Source organism: Xiphias gladius, chromosome 21 (assembly GCF_016859285.1).
Source record: "Xiphias gladius isolate SHS-SW01 ecotype Sanya breed wild chromosome 21, ASM1685928v1, whole genome shotgun sequence".
NCBI lineage: Eukaryota > Metazoa > Chordata > Actinopteri > Istiophoriformes > Xiphiidae > Xiphias > Xiphias gladius.
The window spans coordinates 14,856,984-14,875,348 of record NC_053420.1 but is presented as its reverse complement, the minus strand read 5'-3'; the positions used below and the strand labels follow the sequence as shown (position 1 = coordinate 14,875,348).

At 40.1% G+C, this 18,365-nt stretch overlaps 1 protein-coding gene across 2 annotated transcripts in view; it reads left to right on the top strand.

Moving 5' to 3' along the window:
• The window catches only part of sema3fa (sema domain, immunoglobulin domain (Ig), short basic domain, secreted, (semaphorin) 3Fa), a 52,626-nt gene extending 34,593 nt beyond the window's left edge, over nt 1-18,033 (top strand). For both annotated transcript variants that reach the window (XM_040159804.1, XM_040159803.1), the window contains exons 6-19: nt 1,307-1,396; nt 2,620-2,713; nt 4,249-4,368; nt 5,948-6,087; nt 7,672-7,786; nt 12,559-12,628; nt 13,442-13,586; nt 13,738-13,960; nt 14,266-14,354; nt 14,473-14,514; nt 14,679-14,836; nt 14,992-15,059; nt 15,266-15,399; nt 15,553-18,033. In XM_040159804.1, the coding sequence (XP_040015738.1) occupies nt 1,307-1,396; nt 2,620-2,713; nt 4,249-4,368; nt 5,948-6,087; nt 7,672-7,786; nt 12,559-12,628; nt 13,442-13,586; nt 13,738-13,960; nt 14,266-14,354; nt 14,473-14,514; nt 14,679-14,836; nt 14,992-15,059; nt 15,266-15,399; nt 15,553-15,981 (1,917 nt within the window). In that variant the 3' untranslated portion in view covers nt 15,982-18,033. The remainder of the gene's footprint in view (nt 1-1,306; nt 1,397-2,619; nt 2,714-4,248; nt 4,369-5,947; nt 6,088-7,671; nt 7,787-12,558; nt 12,629-13,441; nt 13,587-13,737; nt 13,961-14,265; nt 14,355-14,472; nt 14,515-14,678; nt 14,837-14,991; nt 15,060-15,265; nt 15,400-15,552) is intronic.
• The last annotated feature ends 332 nt before the right edge of the window (nt 18,034-18,365 follow it).

Here is an 18,365-nt window from a genome sequence, read left to right as displayed (position 1 = left end):
ATCAAAGAAAAAAGCTCATCCCCAGTCCTCTCCAGATCTCCTTTATTTTTCCAAAATTGCTGCTGGTGATGAACCTAAATGCCACCGCTTAGAGACCGTTGCAGCACCAATCTTCTCTTACCGCTGGGAATAGCACGTTGACAGGATATCTATAGCCAGTGTTCTCTCCTCAAAGACCTCCCTCACTTCCTCACCTGCTTATACACACCAGAGCCTGTGACTTGTCTTTCTGTCTGGCTGAGAGCCCCTGAAAGGCCATCATCACTGATGGAGCCTCTCATCCATCATCAGCCTTGTAGCTCACCCCTCCCTCCGTCCCTTCCTCTATCCCTCCCTCGCTCCAGCACGACGGCCACGCAGAGCTGCAGCAGCTGCCGGCCCGGCTATAGTCCACACACTTACATTCACCAGTGTGCCTGCTTAGTCTCACTGTTCAAATGGTGGGTTCAGATTTCAATGTAAAGGTCAGTCCGCCTCTTGTCATTCAGCTACTCCCCTAAGGCCCAAAAGCTATGTTGCTTCACACTGTAAAGACTTTCCTCAGTAAGAGCAGATGTAAACAGAAACCAATTGTTCAGAAATTCTTCTGCTTGTTACACAAAGGACTTCACACATTTTTAGTCTTTAGTTTATTCTCAAAGTTTTTCCTGTAACTTAAACCATTTTTTTTTAACTTCATCACTCTTCCTGCTTTTTGATGCTGTTTCAGAACCTACAAATTTTGAAAAAAACATGAAAAAACTAGAATATTTAGTTTAGGAGCGTGCTTCTGGCATGTTCATTGAAGACTACTACTAACCATCTTAGTATGTGAAATATCTTGATGAAATGAAATCATGTATGTATTCTTAAATATTCCTTAATTTGTTTTAATTAGTTACATCCTTCACTCTTTTAGACACTAGTGAAAGTAATGCATTTTTGCAAATGTTGGTTGTCTCATTTTGTTGCATTCCCGTTTCTGTTTTCTTTCCTGGCGCTGCATGGTTTATGCATGGAGTTTGCTGCTGTGTTTGCATGACACTGAGACTAATCTAACATGGTTACTAAATGATGGATGTCACCCACTAGGCTCTCTTGTTCTCTTCCCTCCACTTTGACCTCCACTTTGACATTTTTCTTTCCATTTTCTTTTTGAGAATTATTCATCTTCGTTGAGTCTAGTTGTTTTTTCCAGTCCTTCGTACTGCACTTTCCTATTTTCCTTTTTCTGTTGATGTCACAGGAGTCATCAGTTGAATTTAGCATTGCTCTGGAGTCGAATGTCGGTAATGAGATGGCCAACTGTGCCATGTCTCTGTTTTAGGGGTCCCACTACCTACAGGCACCCCAATCTGGAGGGAGAACAAGTCGGGCAGCAGACTACAGCACTACAACCGAGCCCTTGGAGGCGAAGGTGGGCAGAAGGGAGTTTTTATAAAGGCTCTTAAGTCTGGTGCCCACCTGGAGTACTTTTTCAGTCTCAGTTGGAGGAGTGGGGATAACACATTGTTTATTTGTTCTTTTATATATACAGTATCTTGGATTATGAAGGTGGCTTGGTGAACTGCCTATTCTCCAAACAACTCCACTGTCAAAATATTCCCTATGAATGTATTTTTTGTGTGGGAAACATACTTCCCTCCAGTAGCCCTCAACACAAAAGAGAGCTTTGTAAATGTGCCTTTCTAATGACAGCGGTGCCCTTAATGGCTGTAACAAGTGATGTCATAATGTAGACACACAAACTGTGAAAGGACAAAAAATCCCACACACTGTCAATCACTTGTACTCACTTTATTAATGATGTTTCCGTCCTCATACCTTCATCGGGTAAACACGTGTAGACACACAAACATTTGCAGGAAACCGTTTTTCTGTTTTGTTTTTTTTTCAATATAGCATAAAAAGTTTTCCATCAAGTGTGCAAAGCTATTAAGTGTAGTGGTTATTACAGCCTTGAGGTTGATTTATAGGTTGTTACAAATAGTAGCATTGTAATCACCACACATATTTTAGATTCTTACTGTAAATTGTTTAAAAAAAACAAGATTGCATTTCAAACACAGCTTTGACATTATTCTGCTTCCCCTTACATATATCCTACGTGTTAGGCATCATCAGCTTTGAAGTACCCCACAAAACTCGATGTAGACACATAGCCATTGTTGACACAGATGTTCAAGATGTCCTCTTGCACTGTGGAATAATGAATTTTGGTTCGAACCACTAACATCAGAGGCATGGTGGATGAGTTTTGGATTGCTCTCAGCATTTTCCTCCACCTCTATATCTCACTGATAACTGGCTTTGTATGCTTTTTGATCCCCTCAGCAGATGCAGGAGTGCTGTGAGAGTCTGTTGTTCAGTTCCTGTAGGGTCACAATTCACACCTCGTCATTGTTATTTTGTCTCCAAACTGATCACGTTATCAGTTTGATGCTACTGTTGCCACTTGAAACTGCTTGTAACATCTATATATACTGAAAGTGCCTGTAAATGCTGCATTAAAAGAATAACCCCCCCACCCTCCCTCCGACACAAAAAACGATTCCTTCAACACAATAAATCTGTTGCCAAAGGAGAAAGGAAAACAAGAAAGTTATTAATGATGTTTTTCCTAATTCTTTGCCATTATAGGAATATATTTTCCGACTTGAACCTGGTAAAGTGGATTCTGGGAAAGGAAAATGTCCTTATGACCCCAAACTTAACAGCGTCTCTGCTTTGATCAGTAAGTACCTTCTCTTTTTTGTTTGTTTGTTTGTTTTTCCCTTCATACGACGTGTACAGACAGCTTTAAATAGCTATCTGTGGGAAAGTTTTGCAATAAGTCTTTGGTTATAATCAGTTCAGTTTCTGTGCATCCCTCAAAAGGATCATTCGTAACTACATTAACTGTCAGACTCTACATTATTGAATTTAAATATTTTCTTTCAGTTTTTGATAGTGTTTACTTAGAAGAAAGAGAATCTCATTTGTTGGTTACAGTAACTGCGCCAAACTAATAAACCCCTCTGATTATGATTGATCATTTTAAATACCATGCTCATATTGTGCACTAATTGTACAGTGGGGCAGTAGATAGTTTTCATTATCACTTAATTTGCCCATTATTTTCTTGATTAATTGATTCATTGCCTTCATTTAATTGTTTTGTCTATGAAAATTATGAAAAAAAGCCCTTTAAAATATTTCTATGCCCGAGTCTTCAGATTGTTTTTGTTGGTCTGACCAATAGTCCAATACCAAAGATAATGAATTTATAATCATTTAAGACAGAGGAATCCGCAGACAGGGAAGTTTTTGGCATTTTATACTAAGCATTTCAGCTCTCCTTATAGTTATAGTTTTATCAATGCATTCACTTATTTGGTCAGACCGATGTGTGCACTCTCGTGTCAGTGGGTGGTCTTTTGCTGTCAGCAGCTTACAGATCAACATGGCTGTTGATCAGTGACCCCCCGCCCTGCATGTGTGTTTGTGTGTGTGTGTGTCTCTGTGTGCGGGACAGAGACAGCCTCTCTCATGTCAGCTCAATTCGAGCCGACCCGAGCAAAACTGTAACACCAAGAAAATCAGCTACAGGTTTTCTTACATAATTGGCAGAGACATACCACACTGACACAGCAGAAGGAAACTAGAATTTCCTTGCTTTAGGCATTAGGAGTTTTTTAAAACCACTATTTCACTAGACACCTCTCACTTACCTCCTCAAATGTCACTGTGAGGAAGTTTCTGTCTATGCATGTGTCAGACATGATATCCAGCTGTATCAAAATATGGAGCAAAAAACATTGCACTAACAGGCCTGATCGTGATGCTGAAGGATTAGGGCTACAGTATCAAGCTCCTATACACCATGATCCAGCTGACATGAAACTGGTTGTGGAAATCCAGCTGTCCTCTCAAATTACACTGATTCATATATATATAATCAATCAATGTAATATAATATAATTATGAGGTCACCATTGTCAACCAATTGCGACATTTCTGACACCACCAAGTTTGATGAGATTTTGAAATATGACGAATTTTTGGCAGTGTCCTGTCATGTACAGTTACAATCCCTAACTTTGAAGGGCCACAGCCACTGTACGTGCTATAAGTCTGATTTTGATGAAACCTAGAGGGATGACGCAACTTTTTAATAAAGTTTCAGTCAGACTTGGCTGACAACATGTTTTCTATTTTAACCTGAAAAGGTTTCAATCCATTGTGACTTCACCTCCGCAACGCCATCCCTTCTTTCTCTGTGCCTGACAGATGGAGAGCTGTATGCAGGAGTCTACATTGATTTCATGGGAACAGACTCTGCTATCTTTCGTACGCTGGGGAAGCAGACAGCCATGAGGACTGATCAGTACAACTCCAGATGGTTAAACGGTAATGTCCCAATCCACGGCTTGTTCTACACCCAGTATAATTTCTTTCTCTCATCTCTCTCCAGATCATTTTTAATTTATTCCTCAGCTCCTAAAGAACCTTGCTTTAATGTCTCAGGCAACATCCAGCCTCCACATTACCCAGCAAATCGTCCATACCTAGAGTCTTCTAGGAATGAGATTGCTCATCTTTCCGGCCTGCTCCACATGACCCAGTGATCAGTTTACTCAAAGCATAAAATGCACTGTGCTAATTGTTGACTGCATGCCTGCAGAGCCTGAAAGCAAGGTCAGTCGTGTAGTAGCAGGGGGAAATTACTGAATGTCAATAATGACTCAGAGTAGCCTCTGCTCTCTATGAACCACGATCGTCACAGCACTATAAATGCTCGTCGAATGCTTTCAGTGGATGTTGCCAAATCAATCACGGCATCCCCCAGTGTTGCTGGCTCCCAGATTTTCCTCTGACCCTGTTGCCCTGACAACAGTCCCCTGGTAGTGGTGCACAGAATCGGGACACCTGAGCCCTGCTAATCAGCCATGTAGAATCTCTGGGATATTTTCCCCTCCCCCCATTCACACACACAGACACACACACACACACATACACACACACACACACACAGACACTCTTGGTTTTGGTTTGTCCCCGTTAGAGACCCTGATTGGTCACAGAGGGGAGGGGTGCTTTTGCATGTCCAGTGGTGACCCAGTAAGTCAGCCACTGAGAGCGCACTGTGATGCCATATTAAACGTTGTCACTAGGAAGAAATAAAGGGGTGGGTTCACAGTAGGACAATTAGAGTGCTGTTCTAGGCTCCAGGCTATTGTTATTTTCAAACCTCTCCTTCATCAGTTTATTCAGAGTTTAAAATTATGTATGTGGCTGAATCCAAATCCTCATCCTTGAAAAAAAAAACCCACAGTCCTCAGTCTGTGCAAAAAAACATATATTTTGTCTAAAGATTAAGTAGGTGTCTTCCAAATTTACAGTGTACAAAATTCCCTGTTTGTTTTGCTATTCCTCCACTGCAGCTCAGCAAGAAGCCCTGTCAATACAAAGAAGGAATTTTCAAACCCAAAAAACTCTTTGGAAGATATACGCTTGTTTTGTCTAACTCAGACTGCTGAAGTCATATATTAGCTTGAGCTTAACTTTGGATCTTCACAGCCAGTATGCACTGGATAAATGTTCACAGCTACTGAAACTTTTTACATATGGGCATGTGAATTTTGTTTTAGGACAGACTTGGAAAAATGTGAACCTATCTTTTAAATAATGGATAAAATAGGATAAAGGTTGATATGCCCAGTGAAAACTTCCCTGTAATTAGAGCATGAACTCCTCTTATATTATATTCACATCAAATCTTCAGTCGAGCATTATCATGTCATAACTGGTCTGCTGGAGGCCCCTTGCAGACTTGATGAATTGTAGATTTGAACAGCCCTAGGCACTCACAGACGTCCCACACCTATTAAGTGAGGTGAAGTCTGGACATTTGGACACAGCCTGTGTGTAGAGCAACATGCGCTGCACAGCTAGTAATGCTATCTCCATCTTTCTTTCTTTCCTTCAGATCCCACATTTGTCCACGCACACCTCATCCCAGACAGCGCTGAGAAGAATGATGACAAGCTCTACTTTTTCTTCCGCGAGAAAGCCTCTGAGATGGGCCAGAGTCCCATGACCCAGTCCAGGATAGGGCGGATCTGCCTGGTGAGTTATCACACCAGTCAGCAAATCTCATGGTGATCAGTACCACTAAAAGGTTTATATGTCTCCATAATGGTTAGTTACAGTCTGTTGCCTGTTTCTTCATCTCTTAGAGGACCCAAAAGAAAGTCCCCCATGATCACCAGCACAATAAAGTAACACACACAAATTACCATCCAGAAAACAAAATCTTGTTTTCCTGAGCTGTTTGCCTCAACAGATATCTTTGGGAAGCATCTGTTATTTTTGTTGCTCTGGATGAAATGTTTGAGTGGCAGAGTTTACTTTAGCCCACATCTGTATACATGCATAGACATCCACACAAAGCCAAAGCTATGTTTACTTAGAGATGTAGTGCTGTGGCCTGGAGTGCTGTTTTTGACCAAAGGACAAACAATGACAGAGTGTCCAGAACTTTCAAATCATCTCTACATAGACTTCAGAAAAATGTCTGTGATGCTACTGTGTTCGCAAGATGCATCCCTAAAGTATGTAATTCACAAGAAATATCTTAGTTAATCTTAGTTTAGCCTGTTAGCGTAATAACATTTACAAATTTGCACTAAATACAAAGTACAGCTTAGGCTAATTGGAATGTCATTAATTTGCAAGTATCTGGTCATAAACCAAAGTATTGGGCAAACAGAAACTTTTGACCTGATAATGGCACTAAATGAAATGTCAGGGGTTTTTACAAGTCATCTTCTGGGGGCCATGAATATCTATACTAAATTTTATAACAATCCATCTTAAAGTTGTTGAGATATTTCAATAAAAAACAAAAATGTCAACCTCATGGTGGCACTACAGGAAAAGTCAGGGGATCACCAAAATCATATCAATACATTATCTGAGAACCATGAATCTGTACAAATTTTAGTCTCAATCCAAACTGGGATGAGATATGTCAGTGAATAAGTGAAAATTTTCATCTGCTGTTGGTGGATCACCAAAGTCATTAAAATTTTGTCTCTTGGGAATGTGAATATCTGAATATGAACCTGCTGGTAGAGCTTGATGAAAAGTCAGGGGATCACTAAAGTCAGTAGGCTTCATCCACTGGGGACCATGAATGTCTGTACAATATTTCATGTCAATCCATCTAGTGAATGTCTCGACCAAAGTCCAGTGAACCGACCAACTGACACTGGCATCCCTAAAGCCATGGCGCTGGCATGGTTATTAAAAAAGAAATCAGGATAAAACATAATACCCTTTTACCAAAGACCACAACAAATTTTAAAAACAGATTTCTTCCCTACTGTATGTTACAGTAGATAAAGATAGACCTAAAATGTATTTCTTCCACCAATGCAAATCTTTTGGACTCTGAAAGGTCCGTTGAGTTCCAGCCTTTGAATCATTTTCCCAAGGCTTGAATCTTTACCTCAGTTTAGATGTTGGCTGACCTCTCAAGCAGATGGGCCAAGCTGAAAAACAGAGCTGATCTTTATTCATACAGGTCCAATAACAACAGACCCAGTGCAGTTGGTTTGGATGGTTGTTTTAAACAGCTGTTAGTCAGACGTTGGATGGTCTCCTCCTGTTGAGGTGGTTGGATGACTACTGTGTGTCTCTGCCTTACAGAATGATGATGGTGGACACTGCTGTCTGGTCAACAAGTGGAGCACATTTCTGAAGGCCCGACTCATCTGCTCGGTGCCTGGGGTCGACGGCATCGAGACACACTTTGATGAACTAAGTGAGTTTGAATTATTATTTCCCTCCATACTTGACCCTATCAGAGGATACACCCCATCCCCTCACCATGTGAGTCCACTTTTTGTCCATTTACAATCTAGTCGCCATTTATAATCTAAAAGTTGACACATTATAAAACTTTTTCTCACAAAAGACAAATCGCAACCACTTACTGTGGCGTTTTTACAGATCGATTTCTATATCTCAGGGAACATACAATACATCTGTTTAGAGTTGGTACTATGCACATAGTGAATACATCTGGGACCTGTCAAAAAACTTGGCTGATAGAAAGTGAGAATTCTTACATGACTGTATAACCAGTACAATGCAAAACAAGGAGCCCCAGATGGACTCTTGTTGACAGATTCAGTATCAACAACTTTCTCATTTGTGGAGTTCTCTTCACATTTGCTTTGCATACTTTCACCATGATGTTAATCCAAATTTACTCAGATTTTGCTGCCATGTGTAGGGCAACAGCTTACTGTACTGTCGGGACACGGACCCAGAAAACCAGCATTTAGCACATCTCTGTTTATGTGCAGCAATACTGGGAAGATTCCCAGGAAGCTGCAGCTTTAGATTAAGGTATCACTGACTCATACATGTTAATCTTGACATGTATATTCCTTTGAACATTAAACATGGCTCTTGTACAGTAGGTGCCATCCTAAAAAGGTACTGTCCTTGATGTAAGACTGTGATCGTTCTGCTTTCAAGCGCCATCAACATGTTTTAAAGAGAATTTCTACTTTTATGGGGGTTTTTTTTAAAGCAAGAGATAGAAAAGCAAATACACACAGACCCACACACACGCATACAGAGTAATCAAAGTAATGAGCAGCTGGGATCAGTCTGACCCCCTGTGGATCATCCCAGCTTGTCTGTCATTCACATGACTGACAGGATTAAGGAGAGATTTGTAGTAGCCTTGAAATTATAGTGACTGGCTGTATGAGCAGCAGATTTTTGACTATTTTCCACTTGTTTTTTGCTAAATCTGAGTAGAAAATTCATGAAAACACAAAGTTTCATGATAGAAAGACTTAGAAATATGCATTATGATTGCAGATGCAAGCTAATATCTACTTTTAGCCAGATCACTTTTCCTGAATCCAGTTGACAAGATGAACTCAAGTTAATCTCAGATTAATAACACTATCAAGTTTTAAGTCTTCTGTAAAGCAGCTTTTTAAAGAAATAACATAAACTCAGTCCACAAAATAAAAACTACCTTCTATGGCATCTGGAGAGGGAAGGGGTTGAACTGTTTGAATGGCTTAATGACAGACATCACATCACTAAGTAGTTTGCATTAAATGAGCCCAACACTACCGGCTCACATTTCGTGCCACAAAATGGAAAAAAAAAAAAGAATTGAATATGAACTACAGTGTAACTATAATATGTAGTTGTTATTATGATACTATAATTATCTTAAAATGATAAAAAATGAACCTAATGAAATGAAGCATGTGACCTACAGTATAACTAGGACCCTGACACAGCATGACACGTTTAAAAAACGAATGCAGACAAAGGCAGACTGATTAAATGTTTTTCATGCCTCATATCTTCTGTACCAACGATGGCCAGCGACATGCACATAAGTTTCCTTTTATTTGTCAGTTATAATTGTTTTTATTCAGATTTTGTCCATTTATTGTGATTGTATTAAATATTTCACCTGGTAAATATGCATCAAACACAGCTTCAAGCTGAATGTATGATAACATTCCTTATTCCTTTCCACTATGCTGAGGCTTTGCAAGTCGCAAATGTATGTTATGCATTAAGAGCACTCCTCTGTCAGTGACAGAGGAGTGTTCCTCTGTCAGTGCTGCTGTAATTTTAGTCTACACACAGTGCAGCAGATCAGCGGTTGTCTCGGTGCAGATGAGCACTCGTGGTGAGGTCACTGTGAGTCCTGAGGTGCAGTGTAGCATCCCACAGCTCTGTGGTCGGTATTCCCACAACCACAGACAGTCTGGTAGAAATGCATTCTGTCTCCAGTCCTGCTGGTCCTGACGGAGCCCAGCAGAGGCATCAGAGTGGTTGTATGAGGACTCACGGGAGAGAGTGGAGTACATTCAGATGGTGAAGCTGAGCTGAGGGTAACAGAGGAAAAAGCATTCAGTGTCCTACCCAGTGAGAGGAAGATTGTAAAGACAGAGGGGAAGAGACACACAAGAGAGATGAAAATGTCTGCCAGACAAAACCGAGAATGAATGTGTGGGTAATAAAGTTTTATTGCCTTTTCTGAAATGTAATTACGGAGTGAAACATTGTTTTTTCATTGAGTTATTTTTTATGTCACTGCAGTCCACAAATACCAAAACTCTTTCATGCTGTATGAAGAAGCGGGCGTTTTTTGTTGCTGGTTTTGTTTTTATTTTTTTTCTCTGTAATTATTCTAAGTGGACATTTATATAACATATTTTAGGGGCACATCTCTCAAAGAAGGTTTCAAGGAGATAATCATATACTATCTGTAGTCATTTGACAGTCCTTCTTCCATCCAGTGACTATTTCCTGAATGCATCATTCACTCTCTCTTTTGTTTTACTTTTCATAGCACCTAATTTATCCCCAGTCTTTGTGTTCTTCCTGTGCTTACAGCAATCAGAGTTGTTTCTCTGCTAATGTGACACTGCGAGCGCTTCAGAGAGTCTGTTTGATCTGATACTTCACAAACAAAAGTTGCTGTGACACAACTTGTTCCAGTTCTCTCCTGATTTCTTTCGTTTCTCTTTCAATGCACTCACTCTGTAGCCAGGAGGTCTGTCAAAATGGCGTCAGATGGGTTAAAAATTTCCACTTTGTTTGCCAAAAAGTTCATTTTTGCTTTAGTGTGCAGCCATTACCTGTCATTTTTATACCTTGACATGTAAGGAGATTTTTTTTTTAAAGATTTAAAACAAATCAAAATGGAGTTTGCGTACTTTGCAGCTTTGCAGTGTCAAAAATTATGTTTTTAAACAAGCCATGTGAATTTAAGCTTACTCCTGTTTATTTTATGCGCACTAGATAATGCAAAGGGCACAAGGATCAACATTTCACCCACAGTTCCACAGGCATAATTGTGGCTTAGCATTTTGTTATTTTAAATGCTGCTTCTCAAGTTCATTCAGGTGATATCTGAGAGATAAATATGTGAGGGCGGCTCTGCATTTTTACTGCGGTGTGTCAGATTAATAGCTCAACAGATATCCATGAAAAAGATCTCAGGTTATAAGGGAGAGGATAGGATTCCATGCCTGTTCATTGTATTTGGTATTTTTTCAAAGACTTTTGACTATAGGCCATTGTTATCATAACTGTTCAAGGCCGTTTGCAACGAGTGATCATAGCTCTTTTCACTAGTTTCCCATTGATGCAAAGCAATAAATGGACCTATGTGTTCAACTGCGGATGAGTTGTTATTCTACTCAGCCTGTCTACTTTAAATTTATTTCAGTTTTCCTCCTTATTGTTTTTCCTTGCACTTTTCTCTCATTAAGCCATCAGCGGATATGCAGGGTTCACAACTGCTTCAACCCCTCAAGTCATTGGATGCATATGGCTCCTATTAAAGCCATGTTTCACCAGAGATCCCTATTTCACTTATATTCCCTGCTGAGACAGGGTAGTTTCAGCTTTGGAAGAGTTTGGATTCAGAATCTCAATGAGGCTCTGGTAACCGCAATTCATGGGGAACTATTTCTTAACTCCCCCTCGTTGGAAGCAAAAAGTCTCCATATGTCACAATTACAGTTACTTGGGGTTGGAACCAGGTGGAATCTGGGGACTAATAAAGTCTTGGGATGATTTGATAAGAGACACTAATATTTACTTTTCTTTGTCTGAGCATATATCATGTGATCGTTATTGTGCTTATGGCATATTTAGTATAGTATCACATGTACTGTACTTATACTGTAAGTATAATTTTGAGGTACTTGTACGTATTTCCATTTCCTAGTATACTCTTCTCTGCTACCTTTCAGAGGGAAAAACTCTAATTTTTACTCGACTGCATTCATCTTGACAGCTGCAGTTACTATGCAGATTAAGATTTTACATTCAAAAACATATGATAGCTTGTTGAAGCATTGTTAAGAATTAAACCAGTGGCTTTCAACTTGTTCATCTTGAGACCACTTAAAAAAAAGCAGTGTTCATTTGGGGTCTCTTGTCACACGTTTGAGGTGTCTATGGATTTCTCTGTGTAACTTCTCACATGGTTTCATTTCAATAACTGTTAGAGGTCCAAAGATATAAAATTATATATTACTGCAACAAAAAAAGCAACGGTCAGAGAAAAGTTAAAAATATGAATACATTTGTGCAGCAGAACCACATTAATCATCTCATGACCTGTCAGAATTATCTTGTGACCCATTGGAGTGGACTGACCGTGGTTGGGAACCACTGGACCAAACCTACCTAACTGTGTATAAAGTAGTTAAAACTAGCTCCACTTCAACCAGCCACAACAGTAAAATGCTAACATGTATAAACAATCTAACAATGTTGTATCTGATAATATCAGTCACATTTGACATTTTCTGCACGACAAGAACTTTTAATTTTGATACTTTAAGTACATTTTTCTGATAATAAGTAAGTAAAATTTTGAATGCCAGACTTTTTTCTTTTAATGGAGTATTTTTAAATCGTTTTATTGGTACTTTTATTTGCGTAAAGGATCTGAATACTTGTTCCACCACTGTTTTTTTTTATAGTTTATTACTGTGACTAATGACTATAAATTATTTCTTTATCTATTAGGGGATGTGTATATCCAGCCAACTCAAGACACCAAGAATCCTGTCATCTATGGAGTCTTCTCAGTTTCAGGGTAAATGACTGACAGCTTTCTCAAACTCTCTAACTTTCATGCAGTTTGGGAAAGTGTAATTTGGTTTCCTCCTGTAGCTTTTGTTCATTTTCACTCAGCCTGAAGGTATCAGCTGTCTCTGATGTTGAAATGCTGTGTTACGTGTGGCCTGTCAGATTCAGGCTACAAAGACGAGACAGAAAGTGAATCTGGAGCCCAGTGGGAGTCTTACTCCTCTGAGAGACTGACTGAGCCAATAGCTCCTCATAGGTCAGGTTTGATAGCAAGTTGTCATTCAACACATAGCATTAAAATTCAAGGCAACTATACAGACAGGTTAATTGAGATTCTGACTGCACACAAGCAGGGAGAGGTGCCTACCGAGTCATAATAAACATGTCTTGATTAATGTATTTGAGAAACAAATACTGTTATTGTTTCCATCCTCTCCTTAGGCGTCAAGCACATTTTAAACCCAGCTGATAAAAACACATGCGGTGCTAATGATAGAGGCCCGTGACAGGAGTTACAAACATAGTACACCCACCACGCAGCAGCGAGAGCCTGAGCTCTGGCGATTCTCTGCAGTACGTGGGTGTTTGTATGTCAGTGTATCAGACAGCTTGACTCTACTTGAGTCGGTTTGAGAGTGGGTTTGTGCGTCACAATGTTTCAGTGCGTTCCTGTAAGAGGCCGGCTGTGTACGTGGGAAGGAAGTAGATTCTACCAGCCGCAGAGAGCACCCACAGTAATTATCTCAGGGAGTCAGTTAATCTGTATCCACTCGCTGCTGTCTCTCTCTGTGTTCACCCTTTTTCTCCTGCCCTCCTCCAGATCTGTCTTTAAAGGCTCGGCAGTGTGCGTTTACTCCATGGCTGACATCCGTATGGTCTTCAATGGGCCTTTTGCCCACAAGGAAGGGCCCAACTACCAGTGGGTGGCATACACCGGGAAGATTCCCTACCCACGACCTGGCACTGTGAGTTATGAACAATAAAAAATTATAAATACACCCTTCGTCCGATTACAAAGAAAATGTTCCATCATCCTTTTTAAAAGAACATGTTTTTACTGCGAAAGGAATTTGGTAAATTGCAAGTTTGACAATTAGATCTATTTTTTGTCAATAGTGTCCCGGAGGCACTTTCACCCCCAACATGAAATCCACAAAGGATTACCCAGATGAGGTTATCAACTTCATGAGAAACCACCCCACGATGTACAATCCAGTATACCCAGTGCACAAGCGCCCCCTGGTGGTCAGAACCAACGTTGACTATGAGTTCACCACAATTGCCGTGGACCAAGTGACAGCTGCTGACGGGAACTACGAGGTGCTCTTCCTGGGAACAGGTCAGTGGTCTACGGCCTACACTGTCACTATGAGATGACTGTCCAGTAGTCTAATAGTCATATCATCGTATAGTTTGAAGTTCATATCATTTAATATAAGTCCTCTAGCCGTGGCTCTGTCTGGGAGCCACGTTAATAGAGGAGGTGCCTTTCCCTCTTAAACATAAATGGGTCAGACTGAGAGATTCCTCAAAGCTATTCTAGATTTAAAATATTAATTTTATAAAACTTAAGTTATTTAAGAATAAGGATGAATTGAGTCAACAGGGCTGGAGTTAAACTTGCTTCCCTCTTGTGTTTTACAGATCGGGGGACAGTCCAGAAAGTGATTGTCCTGCCTAGAGACGACTTGCAGACAGAGGAGCTGGTCTTAGAGGAAGTGGAGGTCTTCAGGGTCAGTCACCCCATCTTATTCTATCTATTCTTTCTCTCTGTCTATCCCATGATCAAAAATCATAATTTTGACATTCACTGTCTGCTTATTTAAAGCTGTTTTTAATGTATCACTGCAGGTTCCCACGTCAATTACCACCATGAAAATTTCATCCAAACGGGTAAGTTAACTAAAAAGTATTAATAAATAATTCCAAAACAGTCATTTTATAGACAATATGATCTCATAAAAAAAAATTTTTTAAATTTACCTGTAGCTCAATTTTACATGACTCAAAAGAGAATGTGTATTTCTGATCTTTCTGTGTCATGTGTTGCAATGTAGCAACAACTGTATGTGGGATCGGTCTTGGGCGTGACCCACCTGGCTCTCCATCGTTGTGATGTGTACGGGGAGGCCTGCGCTGACTGCTGTCTGGCCAGAGACCCGTACTGCGCCTGGGACGGCAAATCCTGCTCGAGATACTCGGCCTCACAGAAGAGGTGAGGATCAAGATAGTGTAGGCAGGCATCCATGGTTACAATTCGTGTATGTGTGGAAAAATCTCTGTCATGTGCATTGCTTCAGTGCGTGTGGCATTTTTAAAATATGTTGAAGTTAAGCTTTTTATTTTCGTATGTTGATCTGACCCCTCTAGACGGAGCCGTCGACAGGATGTAAAGTACGGCAACCCAATCCGCCAGTGCAGAGGTTATAACTCAAATAGTGAGTGTCCATACTGCACACATACAATTCAGGAACCAAATATTCTGCCAGTAAAATGGAAATGGGAATATTATTGAAATGATTTCTGTCTATTATTTATTGGCTTGTCTTACCTACGTCCTTGAGTGTGCTGTCTATCTATCTTGTTCATTTGTTTTATGTATTTTCTCAGGAATAATAAAATGTCTTCACATATTTTTTGATAGCAAACAAGAATACCCTGGAGACAGTTCAGTATGGGGTGGAGGGCAGCACTACATTTCTGGAGTGTCAGGCCAGGTCTCCTCATGTGTCTCTGAAGTGGCACCTGCAGAAGGAAAACAGCGACAGGAGGAAAGAGGTGAGCGAAGCTTTCACTGTAAATCAGTTGGAGTTATGTCTCCGCTGCCAGCTGAAGCTGTCTTTGTGATCACTTCATTGAACAGGTCTGGTATTTGGGCTTTTAATTAAGTTCTTAAAATTGTCCTCTTCACTGTCCTCCTGCTCTTTCCAGATTCGCTCAGAGGGCCGCAACCTGAAAACAGAACAAGGTCTTCTGATCCGCTCATTGCAGTCCTCTGACAGCGGCATCTACCAGTGCACGTCCACAGAGAAAAACTTCAAACACACGCTCGTCAAACTGCAGCTTGTGGTCCTTTCCAGCCGCACAGTCAACAACGTGTTGGTGGAGACAGGCAGCCCGGCCCTGCCTCCGCTCCATACCAGTGCCTGGACTCCGAGCGCCGGCCAGTATAAGGACCTGCTGACGATTCTGAGCCAGCCGGAGATGGGCCTCATCAACCAGTATTGCCAGGATTACTGGCAGCTTGGAGATGGCAGCCTCGGGGACAACAAAGCCAAAAGCCTGAAGGAGCTGAAAGAACAGAAGAAGCCTCGCAACCGTCGGCATCATGATGAGCAAACAACTCCAGCTGAGACATGAGAAGCTGGACACACACCCTATCATCCACAGACACCCCTGTCTACTTGTTCACACAACCTCCTAAACACTGCAATCCTCCATTTAGGGGAATGACTCCAGTCAAATCAAATGATCAATATGGACAAGATGGACACTGCAACCAAAAGCAACAGCATCAAACAGTTTTTATGTAACTGTTTAAGAAATACACAATATTTATTGTAGGGTGTAAAAAGTAATTCTTTGTACCTATCTAGAAAACATGTTTTTTGTGAATAGGTAAATCTGTGCAAATATTGTTGTTATTATAATATTATTGTTAGTGTTATTTGTTTATTACAATGTGTTATTATGTTGAGAATATCTTTATGTTTGGTGTTTTTGAAAAACAGCAAAAATAACACAGGACATTGGAAGTATCCACACATGGACAAGGACCGATGAACATGTATTCAGAAACTGTTGTAGGCGACCATGGTGGATCACGTGACTGCTGGCAGTATTCAGTGTCAAAGCTGGAAGTCGAATCAGGAAGTCACTGACCTTCTCGAACTTCCCCAAATTTCTTCACCAGAAATCTCTACTGTGTATCAGACAGTTTTTTTTGTTTTTGTTTTTTTTGGGGGGTTTTTTTTTTACTGCAAGATCCGCGCTGTTGACAGAAAGATGACGGCATTTCATGGGACATTTAAGGATAAAAGAAATGCTCACAGGCTGCAGCTGTGACAACTTGTTACAGTCACGTGTGAATGAACGGCCCTCCGCGGCAGGTCTCTGTGACGTCTCTCCTTTGATATTGTGGTCCAGCCTGGCCTCAAGTGATGATGTTACATCTCTCGCCCAAATTCTTCCAAAATCAGTTACTGCCAAGTGTTTGTTTCGTTTAAATGTGTATATCACATCTCAATGTTGTATCCTGAACAAACGTGATCTTTGTGATGAGCTGTATTTTGGGGGAAAGGGTCTTTTAACGACACAAAAGCTGAAAATATAACATTGCCTTCTCTTTTCTCTCTTTAGAGATAAGAAATTCCAGCAGGCAGCTATATGTGAGTTTGTGACAGTTTGTGATAAAAACCTATTAGAGACGAAGCACCTTCCGTTGCCAAATTGGTGATCTTGATAAAAAGTAAATACTTCACATGTATCTGTGGCATATTATGCAGTATGTTCATATAAGAGGGAGCATGCAGTTTGTGTGTTCAAAGGTTTTTTTTTTTAGCTCTAAATGAATCCCCAGTTTGCATTCCTGCCAGTTTTATGCTAAATATTGGTTCCACTAAGTGAATAATGTGTTTGGCCACATAACCCGTCTACACTTAAGTTAGATTGCAGTGACAAACGTGTTGTTTTTCAGTGCTAAAGGACTGGCCGTTTTTATTGGTGCTGTGTTGACTGTATCAGCTGGTTCACAACAGAGCTTTCACAGCTACTTTTTTGTCAATCTAGTGCAGTGTCATCCTGCTATCAACGATGCCACAGACGTTATATGAAACTGTTTGTACTGAGCAACTTCCATACAGTAAAAAAAAAAAAAAAAACAAATGTCACAAGTACAACCACTAACAAGCTGATCACCACCAAACCTGAAGAGAAACCTGTACCAAATCTTCAGAAGGTGGCTTTTCATTGTGCATGGCATGTACAGTGTATGTAAATGGTATTTGTCTAAAATGCTATGTTGCTGTGGATGTCAGTGAATGTCTTTCTCGTTGTGGGAATATGGAAATACTATCAGTGCAAGAAAGATGTGCTCACACCTTTTTAATGATGTGAAATACCGAAGGTACAGAATGGTCAGATTGTGATTTTAAATCCTCTCTCTCTCTCTGTATGTCTCTTTTTTCTCTCTCTCTCTCTCTCTCTCTCTCTCTCTTGTTCTTAGAAATTTGCAAAACAGATTTGCATAAATTTCAAACGTGCATCTATTTTATTTTCTCTGTTTGGCAGACTTTGCTCTGGGTCATTGAGGTATAGTAATGTATGATATAATGCACAGTTGATGTTATTGTAATGACTTGTAAAAAAATTACTTCTATCTTTTCTTCCTCATCAATGTTGCTGACTAATAAATTAAAGCTCTATATTTTATAATAACACATGTTCTCTTCTGTTTGACAGTGGTGGGCGTGTAGTCTGCAGGATTTGCTGTGTCTATGTACTGTAATGCATTGATTTTAGTGTTCCTTGTGTTACTGATCTGCAGTGGTGGAGGAAGTTTTCAGATCCTTTACTTAGTAGCATTACTAAACTGTAAAATACTCATATTTGATTATCATTATTATTATTATTTTAAGTTCACCATATGTTTTTTTATATAAATCTAGCATCAATAGCTGTCAAATAAATGTGGTGAAGAAAAAGGTACAATATTTCCCTCTGAAATGTAGTGGAGTAGAAGTATA